The sequence below is a fragment of the Myotis daubentonii genome, chromosome 2 (assembly GCF_963259705.1).
Source record: "Myotis daubentonii chromosome 2, mMyoDau2.1, whole genome shotgun sequence".
Lineage (NCBI taxonomy): Eukaryota > Metazoa > Chordata > Mammalia > Chiroptera > Vespertilionidae > Myotis > Myotis daubentonii.
The window spans coordinates 63,754,461-63,779,648 of NC_081841.1; the positions used below are offsets into that span (position 1 = coordinate 63,754,461).

Genomic DNA, 25,188 nt, shown 5'->3' on the forward strand with positions numbered 1-25,188 from the left:
AATTGTGTTTTGCATACTCACAACTGTAAACCTACTTTTGCCCCACCCTGTATATGTTCCAAGATTTGTTTCTGCCTACCTTGTTAGCCTCCCCCCTCTACTCCTCACGCTGTCCAGCCACACTGCTCTTCTTTCATAACCTCCAATAGGCTATACTCACTCTAATCTCAGGGCCACTGCTGGTCGTTTTCTTTGTCTGGAATTCTTCTTTTTTGATTCTTAATCTGGGCAACACAGATTTTTACTTCATTCTTAGTTTAAATGTTAAACACAACCTCCAGTTACATGTTCTTATGCTTCCCAAACTAGACTACTCCTCTTATATAAGATGTTTATTCTTTCTTTGTGTCTCTGTGATCTTTATTGCCCTTGTTAATAATACCTTTCTCACTAATACTGTATGTATGATTCATGGTGGCAGGGACCATGGCATCTTGTTTCTCACTTCATCCCCAGCATCTGTTTGTTAAATAGAGTAGGAGATGATGCAGCAAAGGTTTGCCCGGTTTGGGGAATGAGAGGCCTTCTATGTGGTGTGTGTTCTTCTTAATTTTTCAGGGTGATAAAGGGCAGAAGAGAAAAGTTTAGGTTTACTGTGGTTTTATTATTAGAGAAATTGGGATGTCACCTTCCCCACTGGCTGCTGGGGGAGGTGGGGTCCTTATGATATCTTGAGAAAAAGAATTTTCTGAGTCTCATAGGAGGGGGTGAGTGATTTTTATTTGTGTAGAATTACATCCCTGTGTTTCCAAAGTCCCATTCCATTCATAGAAGTGTGGCTGGGGTTCCAGTAGAGCTAAAAGCAAAGCCAGTGTCCAGAGTTTCCTGTCCATTTTGCAACTGGGTCCACTTCAGCATCAGGCTAGTTAACAGCCCATTAGTCCATTGTGTGTGGGGGTCCACCTGGCCGTGGGCCACGTGGGAGAATGCCCGGAAGCCAAGCGTGAGTCATGAGCCAAGTGTGCCGAGAGGACCCAGAGAGCAAGTCTCTCTGTTTAGGGGATTAAATATCCCATATTTCTCACCCTTGCAGTGGCCATGTCCATTCTGGCCAATGACCTGTTCCCAGGTGTGACTGACAAAGTGCCCTCCCTGCGTCACCCAGACTTAACTGCACATGCATCCATCCTCCTCCCTGTCCAGACCCTTCCCAGTATCTACAGTAAAGGGACCGGTGGCTCCCTGGGGTGTGTAACGCTGCAGCTTTCTGGCAAAGCTGCCCAAATGACATGCCTACATTTTTGGCCTCCCCCTTTGCTCCTTTCCTGTTATTAATAACTAGGCTAATAACAGCAGTATGAGTTTAACTTTCAGATTCCAGTGGCCTCAGGGTAGAGAGGAGGGAAGCAGCATCAGAACTGAAGGTGGCTATTTCACGAAGTGTTTGTTGCCTTGGGGTTGAAGCGTCTTTGCTCAGATCCCAGCGACATCTAGTATTTCTAGGGGAGGGCCCCTAGTATTTCCCAGGTTTGCCTATTTTTTGAAAAGTCAGCCATGGCAGCGCTCCCCAAATCTTTGGTACACTAGGCATGAATATTGCCACACAACCCCTGGAGGTGTGGCTTCCAGTGTCAGAAATGCTTGCCAGAGTTACCCGTTGGGCCCCATTATACCCTGTGCTAGTTACTAAGCTCCCTATACGTGTGACTTACCTGCTGTCTGGCCTTGGCTGCTTCTAATTAGAATCCTAGTGGGAATCTGCTAGATTCTCTTTCACTAACGTGCAGGAACACATGAGAATGTACACACATGAGATGAGTTGGGATTTGGCTCTTTTTTCAATACATCTTCTTTGCACTTTATCTATGGACATTTTTCAGAGTGGGTTTCTAGTGCTGATGCAGATTTTTCTGTATTTTTATATTCTAGTCACCCTTCCAATAAGAACTGGTAGGGATCTCATTGAGGGAGAACATGAGTGAGTTTTCTTTTAAAAGGTATTTATTTATTTTGTATTGCTACCTGTGTGTGTCTGCGCACAGGTGTGTGTGCATGTGTGAATGCATGTGTGCAATCTCCTTTTTTCTCTCCACTTCTTTTTTTTTTTGATCCCTCTGTACTAGTTCTTTGTTTTGTAACTCTGTGAGAGTGATTTTTAGAGTAGGTTGCATTTAGATAATTTATATTTTATGTTATCATGGATATATTTGATAATATTCTTATCCTATTGTTTTAGCCTCCTTTTATGATCTTTACCCCTTGGTTTTCAGTCTTTGGCCATATGGTTTCTGTTTTGTTTTTTTCTCTCACAGGGATTGGAAGGGTTGATGTCATATTTTAGGTTCGTGGTCTTGATAAAGTGTTTAAAATTACCACTGAATCTGAAGATTTTTAATTATTAAATTTTAAAAATAAATTAAGCCCTGGCTGGTTTGGCTCAGTGGATAGAGCATCAGCCTGCTGACTGAAGGGTCTCAGATTTGATTCCAGTCAAGGGCACATGCCCAGGTTGCAGCTCAGTCCCCAGTGGGGGGCATGCAGGAGGCAGCTGGTCAATGATTCTCTCTCATCATTGATGTTTCTTTCTCTCTCTCCCTCTCCCTTCCTCTCTGAAATCAGTAAAAATATACATTAAAAAAGAAAATTGCCCTAACCGGTTTGGCTCAGTAGATACAGCGTTGGCCTGCAGACTGAAGGGTCCCAGGTTTGATTCCGGTCAAGGGCATGTACCTTGGTTGTGGGCACATCCCCAGTAGGAGGTGTGCAGGAGGCAGCTGATCGATGTTGCTCTCTCATTGATGTTTCTAATTCCCTATCTCTCTCCCTTCCTCTCTGTAAAAAAATCAATAAAATATATTAAAAAAAAGAAAAAAAAGAGAAAAAAATGCCCTAGCAAGTGTTTCTCAGTGGTTAGAGCACCATCCTGTGCATTGAAGGGTTGTGGGTTTGATTCCAGGTCAGAGCACATACCCAGGTTATGGGTTTGATCCCTGGTTGGGGTGTGTGCAGGAGGCAACCGATCAATGTTTCTCTTTCTCTCCCTCTCTCTACCACTCTCTCTAGAATCAATGAAAAGCATATCCTCAGGTGAGAATTAAAATAAATAAATTTAAAAAAATTAAAATTAAATAAGCAAGAGGCAATAGCGTAAGTCTCTTCTCTGCAGGAGGGGATTTTGGATTCTTTTGTTTTCCCACTGCCTTTGTTAACTAAAGATCCACATGATTATTGTTGAATTGTTATTTTTATATCATATATTCTCTCTTTTAAGGATTTTAAAATATTTTTCTTATCCTATATAATAAAGAGCTAATATGCAAATGGTTGTCATACCCTCATGCCATAACGGTTCAGACACTCAACACTGGAGAGAGAGGAATGGGAACCAGCCAGGCACAAATGAGCTCACGAGAGAGGATTGGGGACCAGCCAGGCTCCAGCCCAGGAGAGGGATAAGCCGCCTGCCCTTCAGTCCTGGGTGCCAGCGGCTGCGCCTGCACCTGCACCTATGGCCCGGGAGAGGGACAAGCCGCATGCCCCATAGTTTCGGACACCAGTGGCTGGGGCTGCTGCCCGGGAGAGGGACAAGTTGCCCGCCCCATAGTCCCAGGTGCCAGCAGCTATGCCTGTGCCTGCGGCCTGGGAGAGGGACAAGCCGCATGCCCTGTGGTCCTGGGCACCAGTGGCTGCGCCTGTGGCCTGGGAGAGGGACAAGCCCCCGCCCCACGGTCCCGGGTGCCTCTGGCTGCAGCCTGGGTGAAGCTGCCCGCCCATGGTCCCCTGTGGCTGCTGCTGGCCCGGGCAAAGCCGGTCCAGGTCCTGGATGCCTGCGGCTGGCCAGAGGGAGGGAAGCCCATGTCCCAGGTGCCTGTGACAGCATGGAGGAGGGAATCCTGGGTCCCGCGTGTGAGGCGAAGCAGAGGCAGTTAGGGGCGATCAGGCCAGCAGGGGAGCAGTTAGGGGCGATCAGGCTGGTAGGGGAGCAGTTAGGAGTGATTAGGCAGGCAGAGGCGGTTAGGGGTGATCAGGCAGGCAGAGGCAGTTAGGGGTGATCAGGCAGGCAGGCAGAGGGGTTAGGAGCAGTCAGGCAGGCAGGCAAGCGAGCGGTTAGGAGCCAGCGGTCCTGCATTGTGAGAGGCAGTTGGACATCCCCTGAGGGGTCCAGGATTGGAGAGGGTGCAGGCCAGGCTGAGGGACCCCCCTCCCATGCACGAATTTCGTGTACTGGGCCACTAGTAATTATATAATAACACCTACTGCATATGTGATTACTATACCTACCTTTAAACCTTTACTTCACCAGTTTTAGGGACTGAGCTGCAACCCAGGCATATGCCCTGACTGGGAATTGAACCATGATGTTGTCATGTTTTTATTTTGACAATCTAAGGGAAAAGAGGTCAGTGCCCCTGACTAAATTGCATATCAGGTACTGCATGTTTTAAAAATTCTTGTTGTACATCAGTGTGCCTGCCACGCACACTGGTTGAAAATCGCTGTGTTAGACAATCACCTCATTCTTACCTTTTTCAAAACTAAACTAAACTAAACCCTCCAACACATGCACACATACATACAGTCCCTCTCTCTAAACCCTCCAACACATGCACACATACATACAGTCCTTCTCTCTAAACCCTCCAACACATGCACACATACATACAGTCCCTCTCTCTCTCATTCTCTATCTCTACCTCTACATGATATCTCAGACTTCCTCTTGCTTTTCATTCTCAATAAGGGAAGTAAAATTCACTGAACAATCTACTAGTTACTTTCAAAAATATTATCTCATTTACTCCTTCCAAAACTTAATGAAGTGTTATGAACTACAGTGGGGCCTTGACTTACGAGTTTAATTCATTCCGAGACCGAGCTTGTTAAGGAGCTTGATAACTCAAATTACTCTATCACTCAATGCAAAAAATTGGCCGAGAGACAGCTGGTGTCTCAAAAAACTCGTTAGTCGGGACACTCGTAAGTCAAGGCCCCACTGTATATTAAGCAGATAAGGAAACATAATCAGATAAAGTAACTAATTAGCTCAAGATTTATCAGCTGGAGTCAGAATTTGAACCCAGGTCTGACTCTTTCCTGTATAGCACATGCCTAGATACACTACAGGACTCTAGTTCTGGGGTGTGGACTTTAAGCACAGAGATGGGGGACACAGAGGGAGTGACATTTGAGTTCAGTTCTGTGAAAACATTTGTTGATCCTTTATTTTACAGAGGTGAATGTCACTGCCTACTCTCAAGGAGTTTATAAGAGGCATGTATACCCTAAAACCCTACCATGTAATAATGAACATGGAAAGAGAAGTACCGGAGCAGGAGTAGTATAGAGGAAGAACTGACTCACTTTCTAATGGAAGGGACATGGAGAAAGGTGAGGGGAATAGCTGTAAAGAAGTTTTCCACAGGAGATGATATTTAAACTGGGTCTTGAAGGTTAAGATGGAAGAGTTTATAAAATATGGAATATATGGTGAGGTATGGTGAAGGTAAAAAAGGTGTGTTGGAAATGATAGGTAGTTGGCTATTATCAGAAGAGAATATTTATTTAGTCAGCAAGTACTTATTGAGTGCCTACTAAGGGTCAGACACTGTGTGAGGTACTAGAGATAAAGTAAAGAACAAGAGAGTTCATGGAACATACCAGGGAGTGTTGGGGACTGATGTTATTTATACAAGTAGGAAAAGAAGCAAACCTGATAGGCCTTGCTGCCAAAATAGACAGACAGGCTGCGTTTTCTCCTGTAGTTGCTAGTGCACAGTGGGAGCACAGGAGGCAGGGCTCTGAGGTGGTAGAGCTGGTCCACAGCGCTCCTGCAGCAGTGTGGAGGGTGGCATGAGGGGAGTCAGGGCAGGCAGGAAAACCAGTAAGAGCCCAGCACTGTATTCTAGATGAGAGAGGAAAAGGATATGTTAGAACAATATCTTGGAAATAAAATGGACAACACTTAGTGGTTAAAATAGAAAATGATTAAAGGAGACTCCTAGGTTTGAGGTTTAGTGGCTGGGTGGATGGGAGTATTTGGGTATGATAAAGAGTTTGAGGTACACGTAGAATACTTCAAACTCTTTATCATATGCAAACACTCCCATTATTTTTTAAAAACATGATTTAATCACCTAACATCAGCAGAGAACACCACTGTAGGACAAAGTCAAAAGAATATTTTGCTAAATATTTTATTTTCTTTCACATTATGATCTTATTCAGGGATTTTCCTCCCTCCGAAGTTCAACATGGTGTCAAAGGATAGCTGAGAGAGGCTGTTAAGATTTACCTTTCAGTAGATTAGGAGTCCATTTTCATAAAACATCTCCTTTATCTGTTATATCAGGTACCAAGACACAGTGCATACCATCATGAGAATTTTATTGCATAATTTTCTCACTTCTGTAACAGAAAGTACTGAACTTGGAAGGGAAGGGTGCTAAAATTCTGATACAAGAGCAAATATTTATTTGCTATTTCAGTGCTAAAATTTTTCTATTCCTAGAATGGTGGCAAAGTTCTTTTTTAAAAAAAATTATTATTATCATCATCATTTATTTATTTATTTTTCTTAATCCTCACCTGAGGATATCTTTCCGTTGATTTTTAGAGAGAGTGGGAGGGAGAGGGAGAGACAGAGAGAAACATTGATGTGAGAGAGACACATCGATTTGTTGTCTCCTGCACGCACTCCGAGGCCTGGGAATCTACTACTGAGGTATGTGCCTTTGAATGGAATTGAACCCAGGACCCTTCAGTCTGTAGGCCAGTGCTCTGTCCACTGAGCCAAACTGGCTAGGGCTAAACATTTAATTGATTTTAGGGAGGGAGGGAGGGAGAGAGAAAACATTGATTAACAAATCCACTTATTTATGCATTCATTGCTTGATTCTTATATGTGCCCTGACCAGAGATCGAACCCACAACCTTGGCATATTGGACGGTGCTCTAACAATCTGAGCTACCCTGCCAGGGATTCACAAAGTTATAATTTAAAATATTTAAAACATTATATAAGGATATGTATTTTTAGGGCTTATATGAAACTCATTAAAAGTAGTATTTTAGTGCTATAGATACTGTAGTTTATAGTTCAAGACATAGAATTTAGTCAGCCTGCATTAGTGTTTATTAAGATGAAACACAGTCTGTTGTGACACTGCAACTTTTTTGTATGTAAAAGCTCTATTTTTTTAAAAAATATATTTTTATTGATTTTTTACAGAGAGGAAGGGAGAGAGATAGAGAGCTAGAAACATCGATGAGAGAGAAACATCGATCAGCTGCCTCCTGCACATCTCCTACTGGGGATGTGCCCGCAACCCAGGTACATGCCCTTGACCGGAATCGAACCTGGGACCTTTCAGTCCGCAGGCCGACGCTCTATCCACTGAGCCAAACCGGTTTCGGCAGCTCTATTTTTTTTTTTTTTTTAATATTGAGTGTTAGAGAGAGAGGAGGGAGAAGGAAAAAGAAAGAGAAAGAATGATTTGAAAGTAGAACATCCATCAGCTGCCTCCTGTGCACTAGGGATTAAGCCCACAACCCAGGCATGTGCCTTGACCAGGGATTGAACCAGCCACCTTTTGGTGCACCAAACGATGCCCAACCATGGACTCACACCATCCACGGCCATAAGCTTCATTTTAATCATAAACCTGCACAAGGTTCTTGGTACAGGGGAACCTAAGATAAAAAGCAGCAGTGTCCAATTCCACTCTTCCCTTTCGCTGTCTCACTCCTCCGAAGGAATGTTTTAAAAATCATTCTTCTGGTAGTTCCCTAATTTTAGCCCATTTGGTATAGCACTCCTTTGTAGCTCATCAATTTCAGGTAACATCCAGTTATGAAAAATAAAGATTTGTCTGATCTCTCTTCTCTGTTCTGTTTACCACTGTTTAGTGTTCTGTTGTTTTTTAATTGCCATATGTTTATTTTTCTAACATTAAATAATATAGTATTTTTTCATCAACTTTTGATAGGCTACATGCCAAGCTGTTGTTACAAAAAAAGATTTTAAGTAGAGTAACTTACATAAGTGGAAGTTTATTTGTCTCCTCCATGATAGCCAAAGATAGCCCAAGGTTGGATTGGTGAATAGCTTTGCCTCATGACCTGTTAAATCTGCCTTCCTCATCAAGTAGCTTTCATCTCATGGTCAAAGTGTACTGCCATTTCCCAGGGGAAGAATCTAAAGCAAGTGACTCTTGCCAAAACCGGTTTGGCTCAGTGGATAGAGCGTCGGCCTGCGGACTGAGGGGTCCCGGGTTCGATTCCGGTCAAGGGCATGTACCTGGGTTGCGGGCACATCCCCAGTGGGAGATGTGCAGGAGGCAGCTGATCGATGTTTCTCTCTCATCGATGTTTCTAGCTTTCTATCTCTCTCCCTTCCTCTCTGTGAAAAATCAATAAAATATATTTTAAAAAAAAATAAAGCAAGTGACTCTCTTTAAAGGAGGCTACCTGAGAGGTCACACATCATATTGGCTTATATTCCATTGGCCAAAACTTAGTATAATGTTCACAACATAGCAACGGAGGCTAAGAAATGTAGCTGTATGTTCAGCTAAAATTTCAGAAGTTTCTATACCTAAGTCAAAGAAGGAAGAATGGATTCTAAAGGTCAACTAGAATTTTCTAATCTAGTTAGTATCTCTAAACTCGTTACTTTATATGATGAGGGTTCTCATACTTTTACCATTTCTTCTGCTTTTCTTTTTGGCCCTCTTTATATATTATTAGCTATATACATTTTTGTTTTAAATTATGAAATTACTAATGTTTACATTCTGTTCTGAGACCACAGCCAAGTTTTTGTTTCTAAAAGTTTACACACACACACACACACACACACACACAAACACACACACACACACACTGTTTACTAACAGATCAAAAAAGTGAGCTATTACTACGGTTCCATCTCCTTAGGTCCAGGCTCATGATCTCTGGGCCACTGGGAAGGATACACATTTTTCTAACATCATGACAAATGAATAGTTTTTTAAAAAATAATATTTATAGATTGATTAAAAGCAAGGCATTTATTTCTAAGGTCTGCATCTATGCACTGACTTATTAGATCAATAAGAGAAGATGCAGTGAATGTGGTTAGTTTCCAGGGAGCTTTCAGTCACTTCAGGAAATGAGATCTTCGTATTTAATCATTTTATTGTGACCAGGAGCTACTCAGTCAGTTTTACAGATGAGTGAAATCTTAGTTCTCGAAGGGCTTAGACCAGTTTGTAAGCTCCAGTTGATCCAAGGCGAAGTAATTCTCTCCTAGCCTTTGATGTCTCAATATGAGAGGAGAGCAATATCTTCGGACCAAAATAAAAATCTCTTTGAAATATTTAAGAATAGAAGGGATGACTAGTGAGACAATCTGGGCTCTTCAAGGTGGTCTCATTGTCTTTGGCAAAGGAGTTCTCATCATTTCAGACCCTGTTGTTTTCCCAAACAAGGACAGCAACGTGGGACATGAATTCCTGCCCTTGAGGAATTTATAATGAAGTAGAAGAGATTAAAATAGACTTTAGTTCAAATTCCAGCTCTGTCATCTACTGGCCACATGACCTCAAGCAAGCTATTTTATGAACCTTAGTTTCTGCTGGAACACACAATCCCCAAATCCCAATGGCTTAAAACACTGAAAATATATTTCTTGCTTGTAATGCATGTTCATCATCTGTTAGATGGGAACTCTGCTCCATGTCTCCTTGCTCCAGGGGTCATGGTTAATGGAGCAGCCACCATCTAATTATAGAACATTGCTGGTCACTGTTGGAGCGGGAAAGGAAGACCTGGAGAGTCTCACATCAACAACTGAAGTACTCTGGCTCAGAAGTGACACCCATTATCATTTCTGTTCACAACTTAGTGCTCAGAAATAGTGACGTGGTCTCACTCAACCATAGGGGGTTGGCCAGGAAATACATTCCTGCCATGTTCCTGGAAAATGGAGAGCCAGAAATATTGGGCAAATAGTACTAAGACTACTACATATAGGAATGCCTACCTCAGGGTTGATGTGAGGATTAAATAATATATGCACACATACACAGTCATCTAGTGCAGGTGCTCAAAATTGATTATCATTAGCAATATCATAAGTAAGATGTACATTTGCAAAATATTTGAATAACAATATTAAGTGCCTTGTATATTAGAACATAAGTGTGCAAATATAAGTTGATATTGTTATTACCTAGTAGATATTAGAAGATACAGCATTAGAGCTTGTTTCAATGTTAGAGTAGATCTTTTATTTTTTTAATATATATTTTTATTTTTTTCTAAATATATTGTTATTGATTTCAGAGAGGAAGATAGAAACATCAATGATGAGAGAGAATCATTGATTGGCTGCCTCCTGCACACCCACACTGGGGATCGAGCCCACAACCCGGGCATGTGCCCCAACCTGGAATTGAACCATGACCTCCCGGTTCATAAGTCAATGCTCAACCACTGAGCTGTGCCAGCTGGCCAATATATATTTTTATTGATTTGAGAGAGAGAGGAAGGGAAAGGGAGAAACACATAGAAACATCAATTGGCTGTCTCTTGCATGCCCCCTACTGGGGATGTGCCCTGACCTGGAATCGAACTGGCAACCTCTTGGTGCCTAGGTCAATACTCAGCCACTGAGCCACAACTGCCCAGTATAGAGCTAGATCTTTATAGTTAGTTATCTGTCAAGAAATGATAGTTGAATTTGTAAGAATAGGTGAGATCTGCAAGAAAGAGATTAAGTAGTGAGAAGTACAGAGGATACTAAGGGGTAGCTCTGGAGCATAAGCACAATTTGAAAATCAGAAGGAAGTATCACAAGAGATAGAGAAGCAATTTTTGGAAAGGGAGGAAGAAAGTGATACCTTTTAGTATCATAGAAAAGTCAGGCGAAGAATGTTTTCAATAAGGAAAATCAACCATCCTATATAATAAAAGCATAATATGCAAATTGACTGAACAGCAGAACTACCGGTCTCTATGATGCGCACTGACCACCAGGGGGCAGGTGCTCAATGCAGGTCAGTGCGCTTCCACAGGGGGAGCGCTGCTCAGCCAGAAGCCAGGCTCATGGCTGGCAAGCGCAGTGGTGGTGACAGGAGCCTCTCTTGCCTACACTGCAGGCAGGTGGTAAGGAGCAGTGGTCCCGGACTGTGGACTGTGACAGCCCTGGACTGCGAGAGGGATGTCTGACTGCTGGCTTAGGCCTATCCCCCTAAGCCGGCAGGTGGACATCCCCCGAGGGGTCCCAGACTGTGAGAGGTCATAGGCTGGGCTGAGTGCCCCCCCCCCCCCCAGTGCACAAATTTTGTGTACTGGGCCCCTAGTATAAAATATCTTCTAAGAGACATAGTTTCAGTTCTATTGAGTGTTGTGGGGACTATCCTACTATATAGTAAAGAGGGAATATGCAAATTGTCCATCATGCTGCCACAAAGATGGCGGCACCCACAGCAGAGGTGGGGGTTTCCGTAACACAAGATGGCTGCATCCACAGTGGAGGCCGAGTTCCCATAACAAGCCTTAACGAGCAATCAGCAGGGACCTGAGGCTGTACCCCCGCCCCCACCTCCATGGTGCTTGACAGGGGACATCAGTCTGCGCTCCCCACCCTGGCGCCAGGCCAGGGCACCTCAGGTCGTGCCCCCCACCAGGCAGGGCTTGACTAGGGACCTCAGGCCATGCCCCTCACCCCAGTGCCAGGCCGGGGGACCTCAGGCCACATCCCCCGCCCAGCGGGGCTTGACGGGGGACCTCAAGGTGCACCCCCCACCTGGCGGGACTTGACAGGGGACCTCAGGCTGTGCCCCCTGCCCATTGGTGCTTGACGGGGGACCTCGAGGTGCACCCCCCCACCCCAGTGCTGGGCTGGGGGACCTCAGGCTGCTCCCCTTGCCCTGGGCTGGGGACCTCAGACTGTGCCCCCCACCCAGCAGGGCTTGATGGGGGACCTGAGACTGCACCCCCCTCCCGGTGGGACTTGACGGGGGACCTCAGGCCATGCCCCCTGCCTGGCGGGGCTTGACAGGGTATCTCAGGCCACGTCCCCCACCCAGCGGGGCTTGACAGGGGACCTTAAGGCACGCCCCCCCCCCCCAGCCTGGGCTGGGGGACTTCAGGCCGTGCCCCCTGCCCCGGCGCCAGGCCAGGGGACCTGAGGCTGTGCCCCCCGCCCAGCAGGGCTTGACAAGGGTGGGACCGGCTGGGTCTGGATCTAGCCCAATGGGGGAGTGCTGACGGGGTCTGGATCTCACGCGATTTTGAGGTGCGTGTGGGTGGGTTGGGACTTGACTCTGCATCCCGTAGTGCGCCCCAGACTCTGACAAGAGGAAGATTTTCGTATACATTTTACTAATTTTCTTTCATCTCTGATACTTCTATTATAGAGAAAGGGCAAATAGCAATATTAAAATATTTCCTCTAATCCCCTTTTAATGCGCACGAATTTCATGCACCGGGCCACTAGTTAACAAATAATCAAGAGGGGCTGTTACTTAAGGAAGAAATAGTATTATTTCTTTAATCATAGTGAAAAAGCAGCTATTTCTGCAAAATACATGTAAAGCGACATTAGTTTCACACTATTCTAAAAATATGTAGCTATTATCTCAAAATGGTTTGGAGAATTGGCTGAGGATTCTGAATAGCCAGGGTCCTGTTGTTTCTTATAACAAATACAAAAAGATCTCTGCTTAACAAAAAGGATGCCCAATTCTATCTAATGGCCTATTGATTTCAACAAGTAAATGAGTGATTAGTTCATTCAACAAACATAAGTTGAGCATAACTGGTACCAGGCACTGTGCTGATAAGAACAAAAATGTTTTTATGGAACTTTATAGTAGACAGAATAGTGGTTCCCAAATGCTGGCCCACCACAATGAAGTTTCTGCTTTAACAATGAAATGAGAAAAATAGCAACAATGAAAAATTTTCCCCATAAAACTAAATATATTCTATTCAAAAGAATGCTTTTTATCTATCATGATGAAATTAGAGTTTGGGGCTTTTTGTTTTTATTTTGTCTTTAGTTGACAAAATTCAAATTTATCAACTTTTAAAAAATATGTATCTGTATTGTTGAAAATATTACAGATGTTACCCTTTTACCCCTGTTGACCCCTCCTTCTCACTCCCCTCTCCCCTTTCCCAGGCCTTCACTGCTCTATTGTCTGTGTCCATAGGTTTTGCACATAACCAAAGAACTTATATGTCAACTCTCTTTTGACCCCTGTAGTTTTGGGGGGACATTTTACTAGCTGTGAAAAACCACTGATGTAGACATTCCTTTGTCATTTATTGGAAAGGGATTCGACCTTTAGGTATGACCCTTTAAATCTACTAGCACAGTCAGCTCATTTATTCTGGAGCTAATTATCAACTTTGTGAGTTCTTTGGATTCCTTGTTTATACCATCTTTCTTTGGCATTTTATCATTCAATTGCAAGGAAAAAAGTAAAAGTGAATAAAAATAAACTCAAACCAAAAACTAACAAACTAATTTTAAGCAAATTTTTGGATGTCAGATTTCTGGGAGGTTGGGGGCAGGGGGGTGGGAGGGAAGAAGAGATGGAGAAGAAGGAAAAAATTTTGATCAAAATAGGACATTTAAATTATCTTTGGGTCTCAAGTCAGAATGCATTTTCAAGCTCCTACCTTCATAGGAACTGCTGAGTCCTATGAAGGAACCAGCTGGTTTTAATTCTAATTATTACTTTTAAGAACCATTAACAGTTGAGATGGCAGAGAGAACAGGGTGAGAAATGATGATCCTAAACCAGTGGTCGGCAAACTGCGGCCCCTTGAGTGTGACTCTTCCACAAAATACCACGTGCGGGCGCGCACGTACAGTGCGATTGAAACTTCGTGGTCACACTCAAGGGGCCAAAGAGCCGCATGTGGCTCATGAGCTGCAGTTTGCCGACCACTGTATAAACCATCAATTCCATAGACTCAGTCATTTACATAGTCATCTTTTTCCACTCAATGAATGGTGCCAGGCACTGAGATGAAAAAAGACACCGTCCCTGCACTTAAGACATTTATAATCTAGAAGAGGGAGGCAGAGATATAAGCAAATCAGTGCTCTGAAAGGTGTTATAGGAGATATAACAGCATGCCTGGTGCCTCATTGGGGACCATATTGGAGAGGTGGGAGGTGGGAGTGGTGACAGGAAGAGTGAGGATGTGGGATGAAAAAAGACATGGAGGTGGAAGTAGGAAACAGTGGACCTATTTGGGTGAAATTACAAGTATATTGGTATGGGACTAGCATGGTGTGGAGTGGGATGCGGTTATGGCAAGAGAAAGGCTGAATATTTAGAACTTTAGATGCTTTGTTTAGGAATTTGGACTTTATCCAAAGGATTTACCAGAATGTGTTCTGGGGGATGGTGATAGGAAAGAAAGGGGTTTTCTATGGTCAAAACTATGTGAGAGGCACCAGCTGAGACAAAGCAGGTGTATTCCCTGCAAAGTCTCTCAGACCCTTTATGTTGGGCAGCGTTTCCACAGTTGTTTGACTACTTAACTTGCTTGGAAGAGTATTTCCCGTTTCTCATAATATGGTTTGGGAGACCCTGCAATATGCAATGGGGAATCATGAAAAACTTTTCAGCAGAGAATTATAGACAATTGTGTAATCTGATTCTATTCTCAACACCTAGTGTGATATTGCTCATTAGAATTGTTCAACCAGTATTTTTTAACACCAGATATTTTCAAAATGATGTGCTAGATATTACAGGAAATTAGAAAGATGCATAAGTTATGTGTCTGACAAAACCATGTTGATTATCTATAAATGGTTTTCATCTATTCAATTATTGCATCTATGCCAGCGGTTCTCAACCTGTGGGTTGCAACCCCTTTGGCGGCCTAACGACCCTTTCACAGGGGTCGCCTAAGACCATCCTGCATATCAGATATTTACATTACGATTCATAACAGTAGCAACATTACAGTTATGAAGTAGCAACGAAAATAATTTTATGGTTGGGTCACAACATGAGGAACTGTATTTAAAGGGCCAGAAGGTTGAGAACCACTGAATTCTATTCAATTATTCAAAAGCAATACAAAAGTGAGGAAGTTGAGGATAGACTTGAGAATTAGAGATGTTCTTGGTGGCCCTTGCTCAGTGCTGATTTCTACAGGGTGTTTAATGCTCATTCTTTCGCCACATATTGTCCCCACTCAGAAGCATGAGCTTCTTCTAGGACGAGAATTGTTTCTGGCTGGGGACCTCACCCAGGCAGCTCAGGGAGTGCAGTGGGAAGAAAGCTAACAAATTGAAACTTGAATTTTATTGTTTGGGGGGTGACTGTTAGCTTGGCCCTCAAAAGTACCATACCATCAACATATTGGAGCTTTGGTATATTCAACTGGAGTCTTTAGAATATATCACAGGTGTATCCAGGGAGTTTGGAGAAAAATTTTAAAGGTGAAAGAGAAAGGGAAGTTGCATTTCATGAAAACAGAAAGATCAAATCTAGAAATCTGAGTATGTCTCAAACTTTTTAATTAATTCCCTACTTTTTTCTTACTCAGTGCCAAGGGAGAGATTCTTCAAATAATCTTCTTGAATTAATTGAATCCTTAAGGTTTATTATCAGCCACCTTATCTGATAGGTACACATAGAATCAGATTGTCTAGAATGGGTTGGTACTTCTTCAGGCTTTTAATCAGCAGTTGTGTAGTGGTCAGTAGCACTAGCCCTGGAGCTAGCTGGTCTGGGTTCAAATCTATTAAAACACATTCAGTCCAAATATCTAAGGGACCTGCTCTTTATTAGCTTAGCTGTAAGATTTTAGGCAAATTACTTAACCTCCCTGTATCTGTGTTTCTTCATCTAAAAATGGGGAAAATGATAATAGGTATCTCATAAGGCCATGAGGATTAAAAGAGATAATCCTGTGAAGTGCTTAGAATAGTACCTGCCACATGCCAAGGGTTTCATCAACTGTTATTTTTAGGATATCTCTGTCCTACGTTTTTTTATTAGGATAATTCATTGTGGAAATCCATCAAAGAGTAGTTAGCTTTCTGGCCTAAATAGGATTCTGTCTTTGGAGAATGGCCTGCTAATTCTAAATAGGTTTGGGTATGTATGGACTATTAGAAAATTTTAATTCTGTAATTTAAAAATATAGCCAATATTTATTCACTTAAATAATAATAGCTAACATTTGCTGAGCTTATACTATGTACCAAGAGTTGTTACAAGTCCTTTTTACCAATTAACTAATTTTAGAGTTGAGGAAACTGTCACATTTGAATCATTGAGATGGTAAGTGACTTGCCCAAGGTAATACAACTAGTTAGGGGCAGGACCAGGATTCAAACCGAGACCATCTGACCTCATAGCTCACACACACACACACCCATCATGATAACCCATCTTTCATGTAAATGCATTCTGTATTTTAGATAGGTTTGCCAAAGTGTTTCATTTGATTTACTGTACACATAAATTAAGTGAAAAACATTAGTGAAAAATTAATTTTGCTAAGTCATTACAGCATAAGAAGATTTCTTTTTCTGTTGTAGAGATAAGTTACTCTTGGTGCCACATGTTACAGCCATTTTAATTATGATTCTTTTGTTCTTTGAAAGATTATGAGTTGGATTTCACCAAGGCATCCAGACACAAGCATCCATTCTTTAGAACAGTTTTTCACTTTACATCTCAACTACATATTTTTGGAATAGTGTTTAAGTAATGTCACTTTGCATGCATTTTGCAAAATTAGCTGTTTTTTTTGCTATAATTAGGGTTAAAACATTAAAATAATTAGGGTTATAACAAATCCTATCCTATGAAATACATACCTTGTAGGGTTTGAAAATGCAGAACATTGAAAAAATCAATGTTTTTTGTAATCTTCAGTGTAAAAAGACTACACTTTGTAAAAGTTATCCATCATTTCTTTTGCTCTACTTTATTGGCGCTAATGTAGCACTTTCTGGGTTTGCTTTTAAAGAAAACTGGGCAAAACTAATTTGCCACTAGATGGAGCCCTGGCTATTTGGGTAAAAATAAATGCAACAGAGTGGGAACATTAAATCACACAGTCATATCATGCTCGAGGGCCCCCGGTATTTGAAGCCCTCAGCTTTTAATTGTAGAATGCATCTTTGTTCTTTGCCTGACCTGCAGAGTGACATCACTCCCTTTCTTCCTGTGCGCTGGCTTTGACACAAGCCAGATGGCCACAGTCATCGGTAGGCGCGCAGGCTGCCTGGTACAGCAGTTGATGAAGCAGAATAGGAAGACGTTTTATGATCAGCTGCGGGAGCTCAATGAGGCCGTGGCTTTGCTAAGTAATTACATTTACCGTGCACACTTTATTCCTCACAGAGAAGGTCACAAGGAAAAAATACATTTTTATTTATAGTGTTGTGAGGTATAGACCTTTGATCTTTTATTAGTCGGTAGTCTGCTCCAAAGGAATGCTCTCTTTTCCCTGCTCTGCAATCACTCGTGGAAATGGCATGTTTATTTACGTTTAATGGTTCTTTCAGGCTGTGCATTGTGATACTTACCTTCCCTCTTCCTCCCTTTTGTCTCCAGTTAGTCACACAAAAAATGTTTTAGTTTTGTAGTGAGTTTAGTTTGGAGAAGTCAGAGTTCAGGCATGTTAATACAAGCAGATTTCTGTCAGATATACTCCAGAGTGATTTGGTTAAATATATTACTGTTTACTATGTGTTTGTTCTTCAAGGAGGTCAGAAGAGACCAGGAACAGACTTTTATTTTGGGGGGCTGAGGTTCAGGAAATGAACTAGACAATAATTTTATATCCATTTTTGAACACGTAGTAGATAAGGTCACTTATAATGCCAATTTTAAAGAAAATATCAGAATATTAATCTATTATTTTCCATCTGCACTTGAAATTAATCTTTACCAACAGAAAGATTGTACAAAACTTTAAAGAAAATACTAACTGCACTTTTCTCTGAAGTTCATCACTCAATTTTGAGATTCTTCCACAAGACTCATTTCTAAAAACTTTAAAAAATATCTTTGCCATTTTAAGACTAGTTTGTGAATATTATTCACAGAATTAATGTAGAAATTATAAACTATAAAATCACATGAAAAAATCATTTTCGCTATGCTTTGTTCAAACTTAACACTGTTTCTAAAGTGAAGTCTCTGAGTGTTCCCTAGGTTATTTGGCTCTCAATTAATAAAAAATGAAACTCTAATAAAAGAAATCTCTTAATCTTACAGTATTTTATAGTCTTCTCCAGGGAGGGCGATTTGCAAAAATTGTTGGAAGAAAGCAGTGTGGTGTAAGGAAGGAACGTGGCTTTGCAGTAGATGTTACAGGGTTTTCTAATCCTTTTCACTGGTTATTTGCTTTGTGCCCTTGGACCTCTGAGCCTCGGTTTCCTCACATATTTATTGGGGGATAAAACCTACCTCCTAGGTTTACTGCAAGAATGAAATGATACAATGTGTTTATTAGGCCCCAGACAGTTCCTGTCACATGGTACAAACTTAGTAAATGCTAATTCCTTTCAACTGTTTTAAAGTTCCTCTCTTTTCTGAACGGCTTGCAAAATGTGTTCACAGATTACACTGTTATTATTGTATATATTTTATTCATAAAATATAAATAATCCTGGGTTGAAAGTAAGCTCACCATTTGAAAAATAGGCGTTTGAAATTTATTAGCACTGTGTATGTGTGTTCGGTTCCAGATAAAACCGTAACCATCAATTGTGCAATGGATGTGTTTAACATTTGTGATGTTTTAATTTTTTTCTTTTTTCTCCTACTCAGCTCTTGCCCCAGTTCTTTGGCTCTCGTTTTGTTGGTGAAGATATCACAGTGATGTCTGCATTCAACCTGCTGCATTTGGTGACAAAGAGCCAGCCAGTGGCCCTTCGAGCCTGTGGGCTTCCCTCAGGTCACTACTTCTTGTACTCTACCTAGTGAGGGCACTGGGCGGGTGGGTGTTTCTGCTGCAGGAAATGATACACCATAATGCTTTGCTAAATTTCGTTTTCTTTTACCTAGGCCCTAATTTGAAGACGGAAATTGGTTATAAATCACCACTCTACTTTGAGTAACATTCAGTTCCACAATCCTTACAACCCTTGGAAACATTGTGCAGTTTTCTAGCTCAGCATATAATTGTCGCTAATATTTCATGATATCTTCTTGTTCTTTAATGCACGCTACACATCTGAAAATCATAATGCTGTTCATAAGAGGCTGGCAGTCTTGATAAGAAACTGCCCCAATCACACAAAATAAGACATTCATCTTGTTAAAGGATAATGAAATACTTTTTATTCCACATGTGGTCATTCCTTTAGGAAATAAAAAAAAATTAAAATGAACAACTTTCGTATAATAAAGTTAATTCTTGTAGTTAAAAAGAAAAAATGTTCTACTGAACAAATGACCAAATCAACAGAACTAATATAGCATGTTTCAACTGATTTTTAAATTAGAACCACCACACTTTTAAAAAATGTGATTTTTATGCACTTAAACAAGTGCCGCATGAAAGTCCAAAATTTCATTATATGCCTGTATAAAATAAGTTTAATACTTTAATTTATTTAAACAATCACAATGGTCAGATATGTCTGTGAATATTGTCGTTATTATTTACTAGAGGCCTGATGCACCAAGAATCATGCAAGAATAGGCCTTCCTTCCTCTGGCTGCTGGCACCGGCTTCCCTCCGGCACCCAAGACCCAGGCTGCTTTACTCCGGCTGCTGCCAGGCACCCGGGACCCGGGCTGCTTTGCTCTGGCTGCCACTGCCACCCACTGGGACCCGGGCTGCTTCACTCGGCCGCTGCTGCCACCCACCAAGGTGTGCTCCGAGCCGCACTGCGGCCGCTCGGAGCACACTCCCACCCCTAGTGTGTGTACCTTGGAGCTGGGAGCAGCATGCAGTCCCCTCCCGCCCATCTGCGTACGCAGCTTCTGAGCGGTCGTGATGCCCAGCTATTTTGCATATTACTGCTATATATATATATATATATATATATATATATATATACACACACACACACACACATACATACACACACATACATATATATAATATATATGTATATATCTATATCTATAGATATAGATATAGATATACACACACACACACACACACATATATACATACATACTAGAGGCCCCGTGCACGAAATTTGTGCATGGGATGGGGGGCCGTCCCTCAACCCAGCCTGTACCCTCTCCAATCTGGGACCACTGGCTCCTAACTGCTCGCCTGCCTGCCTGCCTGATTGCCCCTAACTGCCTCTGCCTACCTGCCTGATCGTGAATTAATATTCACCTACTGTGAATTAATATTCACAGTTGAATATTAATTGTGAGTGCTAGGCATTGTGTGATGCAGTGAGGGTACCATGATAAACAAGATCAAACCAGTTGCTTTAACCAGTACAAAATGGAGCTGGAGCTGTGTGAGGACCATTGAACCACATGGTGCTAAGAATAGACCAAAGGTATTTATACCTGGGAAGTTAGGGGAATCCAGACAAGGCTGGTCCTAGTCTTTACTTTGGAAGGGAGAGAAGTTCTCTGAAGTTTAAGGAGGGCTTTATGGAGGATATAATGTTTGAGCTGAATCTCAGTCTATGAGCAACAGTCAGCCAAGTGTCCAAAGAGGAGGAAAGACATTTGTAATATATGGAGTAGCATGGGCAAAACATCCAAAAAAGCAAGGTATGTTCAGAGAAATGCAGGTTATTTATTATGGCTAGCTTGGAGGCAAGTAGAAGAGATGAGAAAAAAAGATAGCCAAACGAGGAAGTGCCTTATATGAAGTTTTAAGGAATTTAAATCTTGGGGAAGGGATGAAGGGGAAATGACATGACTTTAATTTGCATTTTATGATTACTGATTTAGTAGGGTGGAAGGTCAGTGCAGATTTCAGATGTTTCTATAAGAAGGCAGGAATGGCAACTTGATTAGAAGGGAAGATAGAGCATTTGTCTTAAAGCTGTATTAGAATAGTAAACATCTGTTTTGTTTGTTTTTTTAAATAGATTTTATGTCTATTTGTGGTGACATGAGAGGCTAATGAAGCTCAGTGCACAGGGCCCCCAGTCACTCTTCTCAACTCTTTGCCTCCCCAACCCAGCTGTGGCCCTGCACTGACACCGTGGATTACATTGCGGGCGTCTGAGGCTGGAGGGACTCAGGAAGTGCTGAGAGCCTTCACGATGGTCATTACAGTGGGTTTGGAAGGAAGAAGGATGGATTAGGGAGGGATTCAGGTTGTAGAGCTGACAGGGTTTATCTGTTGAATTGATAATTCTTAAGAAGTAACCATAATAATACAGCACTTAAGCACACACAGTTTGTATTTGAAATCTGGCTTTGACACTTAACTAGCTGTTTGCCTTGGCTTCCTCATTGTATTATTATTAGAACTAGAGGCCCAGTACACAAATTCGTGCACGGGTGGGGTCTGGCCAGCCTGGCCCCAATTGGGGCAGATCGGGGCTGGGCCTGTCAGGAGGAGGAGATGGAGGGAGGTTGGCTGGCTGGCCTGCACCAATTGGGGCCTGATCAGGGGCGGGCCAGCTCGGGGGAAGGGCTGTGGGCAATTGGCTGGTGGGCCCCACCCCTGATTGGGGTTGGGGTGCCGATTTGGGGCCAGTGGCCTGGGGGAGGGACCATGGGTGGTTGGCCAGCCAGCCCTGCCCCTGATGGGGGGGGGGGGGAGTGGCGATCTGGGGTGGGGCCGGGCAGGAGGAGGGGCTGCAGGAGGTTAGCTGGCTGGCTCCACCTCCTATTGGGGTGGGGAAGGCAATCAGGGGTGGGGCCGGCCGGGGGGAAGGGCAGGGGGGTGTGGTGGGGCATTTGGCTGGCTGGCCCCACCCTTGATCGGGGTGGGATAGTCCAATCGGGCAGGCTGGCTGGGGGGAGGGGCTGTGGGAGGTTGGTTGGCGGGCCCCACCCCCTGATCAGGCCAGTTCGCTGGCCACAGTGGGCATCATAGTGACCGGTCATCAGTCGTTTTGGTCATTGCAGTCACTGGCTTTTTATATATATATATAGGTAGTAATAATAATACTCACCTGGCCCTAGCCAGTTAGGCTTAGTGGATAGAGCATTGGGCCTGTGGACTGAAGGGTCCTGGGTTTGATTCCAGTCAAGGGCACATGCCCAGGTTGCAGGCTCAATCCCAGCAGGGGGCATGCAGGTGGTAGCCAATCAGTGATTCTCATCATTGATGTTTTTGTCTCTTTCTCCCTCTTGCTTCCTCTCTGAAATCAATAAAAACATTAAAAAAAGGATAAATAGTACATACCTGAAAGGTTGCTGCAAGAATGAATAGATTACAATGAGAAAACTGCTTAGAACAGTAGCTGGCATAGAGCAAGCACCATATAGAAATATTCACTAAGTTTACTATACATATCTATAGACATATCTATGTATCTATATATCTACCTCTATATATTGTAATTTTCTAGTGCAATAGACTTTTAAAAACATTTAAGTTAGTCCTATCTTTCACTTAACTATTTTTATTTTAATATAACATAAAGTGTACTTTATGTTAGAGAAATAACCATCTCAGTATGATGTCTTGATCTCTTTATTTTTCTTATATATCCTGCTGAGCCAGAATTCAAGTCCTATCAGTATAGAACACATTTCTTTGGAAGCCCAGAGAAAGTCTCTGTCTTTCTGGCTTGGAAACCCATTTTAATTTGATAAATGAATTGGCTAGAATAGTAGTCCATAATTCCTTAGACATTCACACTTTTTGAAGTGTTAGGAAAGCCAGTCTTTCATTATTTGCATAATAATGAATATTAGCAAATTCTTTATCACCCATTTCTCAAACACAATTTGACTTGTAGAAATATAGAAATGTTGAAGAAATTAAGTTCAACAGTAATAAAACAAATTATTTAAATTTTGAAAAATAAAAATGAAATCCAAGTGGGAATTCTAGCCTTTATTACTTTGTACAAGTAGGGAGGGAAGAGGTCAAAATTGGAGATATAGGAAATTAAGGTGAAAGTTTGAAGTCTTGCTTTAATTTACTGTTCCCTGGTCAAAACCCATTACGACAAAAGTCTCTGTAAATCAAAAAGATTTCTGCTCCCTAGCCAGTACCCTACTAATTTCAGGTATTATTCAATATGAAATAATTCCAGAACTAAAAAATAATTGGAACAGGCTCTTAAAGTTGATTATAACCGGATTGACCTGTATGAAGGCCATATCCCAGTAGAGTGATCTATCATTTTTCAGCTTTGACTTCCTTTACTTCTTATTTTTTAATAAAGCATAATTTTAATTTAGAGCTTATTAAGTGCATCTGAGTTATGGTTTGCTCATGTTTGTAATTAAAGGTAAATATTCTCTCTCGGAATTCCTTCTTAATTTACTAACAGTTTCTTTTATATATTAAAAAGAGCACTGGAATAGGAGTCAGAAAACTAACCACAGCTTTGTAATTAACTTCCCATGACCTTGAATATACCAGTAAATCTTTCCAGATCTTAGTCTCTTTATCTTTAAAATGAGAAATTCGAATTATATCATCTCTGAAATTTTGTGATTTTTCCCCCCCATTTGTTTTTACTTTAGCTTTTGCTAAAACAAATCTTGAAACAGCCCTGATCAATGGCTGGGAATTTACAGAACAGTCTGATAGACAGTGGTGGGAGGACAGGATTATCTTACATGTTTGAACATTGGAATTCTTTCCTCCAGATCAAGAGTGAGGCAATTATCTGAGGAGGGATTAAGAGGCACAATTTTATACATAGTTTCAATGCTTGATAAAAATTAAGTCTAATTGTAGCTTAGACTGGATATCATGGTAGTTTTAAGCCAAGTGAGAGTATTTGTCTAAATAGTACTAATTGCAATGATAAATTATATTCTTCTCTAACATCGTACACATAATATGTGGTTGTTACTCTTACTAGATTTTAGTGGCAGTTTGTTCTAATGTAGAAATTAGAAGTCTTAAAGAGAAATATTTTGCAAATGGTGTTTGTAAGTAATTTATATACCTATATATATAAAAGCCTAAGCAACTGTTACAACTGAACAACTGGTCGCTATGACATGCACTGACCACCACGGGGCAGACATTCAAAGCAGGAGCTGCCCCCCAGTGGTCAGTGCGCTCCCACAGTGGGAGCACTGCTCAGCCAGAAGGCCAGGCCTGTGAGGATTGGGCTGAAACCTAGAAGTCCGACATTCTCTGAGGGGTCCTGGATTGTGAGAGGGCACAGGCCAGGCTGAGGGACCCTACCAGTGCATGAATCCATGCACTGGGCCTCTAGTAGATATAATCTATATAACTAGAAGTCTTATGAATCAGGAACTTGTGGCTCCAGAACTTAGCACAGTGCCTGGCACTTGATAAATATTTGTTAAATGAATGAATAAACTTTTGGAAAGTCTGCAGGGAGATGAAGTGACAGCTATAATGCAGATACAAATTTATTTGAGACTCTTTTATATGGGAAATTTAAAAGTAAAGCTGATAGTTTGGTTGCCTTTTGAGTGAAAAACAATTTCTCTTTTCTCACTTATGGTGGATATCTTAGGTATGCATTGTAGCTAAGCAAATAACAACACAGATTCAGTGTATATTATCCAGACTGGCTTTTACTTTTTCTCTCAGTTTGAGTTTTGGTGGTAAATAAACTGTTTGAGGAAGGGAATAAGTACATATTGTACTTAGAATAAGAATTAAGAATTCTGGCTTTTTTGAGCACTTTTATCTGGAACAAACTAATATTGTTTGCTGTGCTCTAAATTCTCCATTTGTAAAGAGGAAATGTATGTAAAGAGATATATACCAAAACAACATCCATAAATAAGTACTTACTTATTATTGTAGTTTGAGCTGGCAGTAGTTCATTGATGGTATCTGATGTTATATTTACCTTTTTTAGAAAAATTGAAATCACCAGTGTGCTCTATACCTACTGAATAATTGGCTTTCTATTTTAGTTTTTTAAAACCCTTTTTAGGTCATGAAAAGATAAACCATCTTCATGTTTATTTGATAAAGTTCTGACTCTCCTCATCCAGAAAATACATATGTGTACCTACACACTATTTTTCATATAATTTCAAGGGTTTTTGTTAGATATTTTGAACTCTTAAGAGAGCCAATTTGACCAAGGGTTTAAAACCTGTGTTCTAAAAGATACACACGAAACCAATATAAAAATTGGTCAGAATACAGTATTTCTGA

At 41.6% G+C, this 25,188-nt stretch overlaps 1 protein-coding gene across 3 annotated transcripts in view; it reads left to right on the forward strand.

Annotated features, from left to right (window-relative positions):
- Positions 1–25,188, forward strand: part of MSRB3 (methionine sulfoxide reductase B3) — a 184,773-nt gene that overhangs the window by 21,045 nt on the left and 138,540 nt on the right. For 2 of the 3 annotated variants that reach the window (XM_059683511.1, XM_059683512.1), the window contains one exon: positions 18,750–18,876. The exons of the other annotated variant lie outside the window; for it this stretch is intronic. In XM_059683511.1, the coding sequence (XP_059539494.1) occupies positions 18,801–18,876 (76 nt within the window). In that variant the 5' untranslated portion in view covers positions 18,750–18,800. The remainder of the gene's footprint in view (positions 1–18,749; positions 18,877–25,188) is intronic. 3 annotated transcript variants of the gene reach the window in all.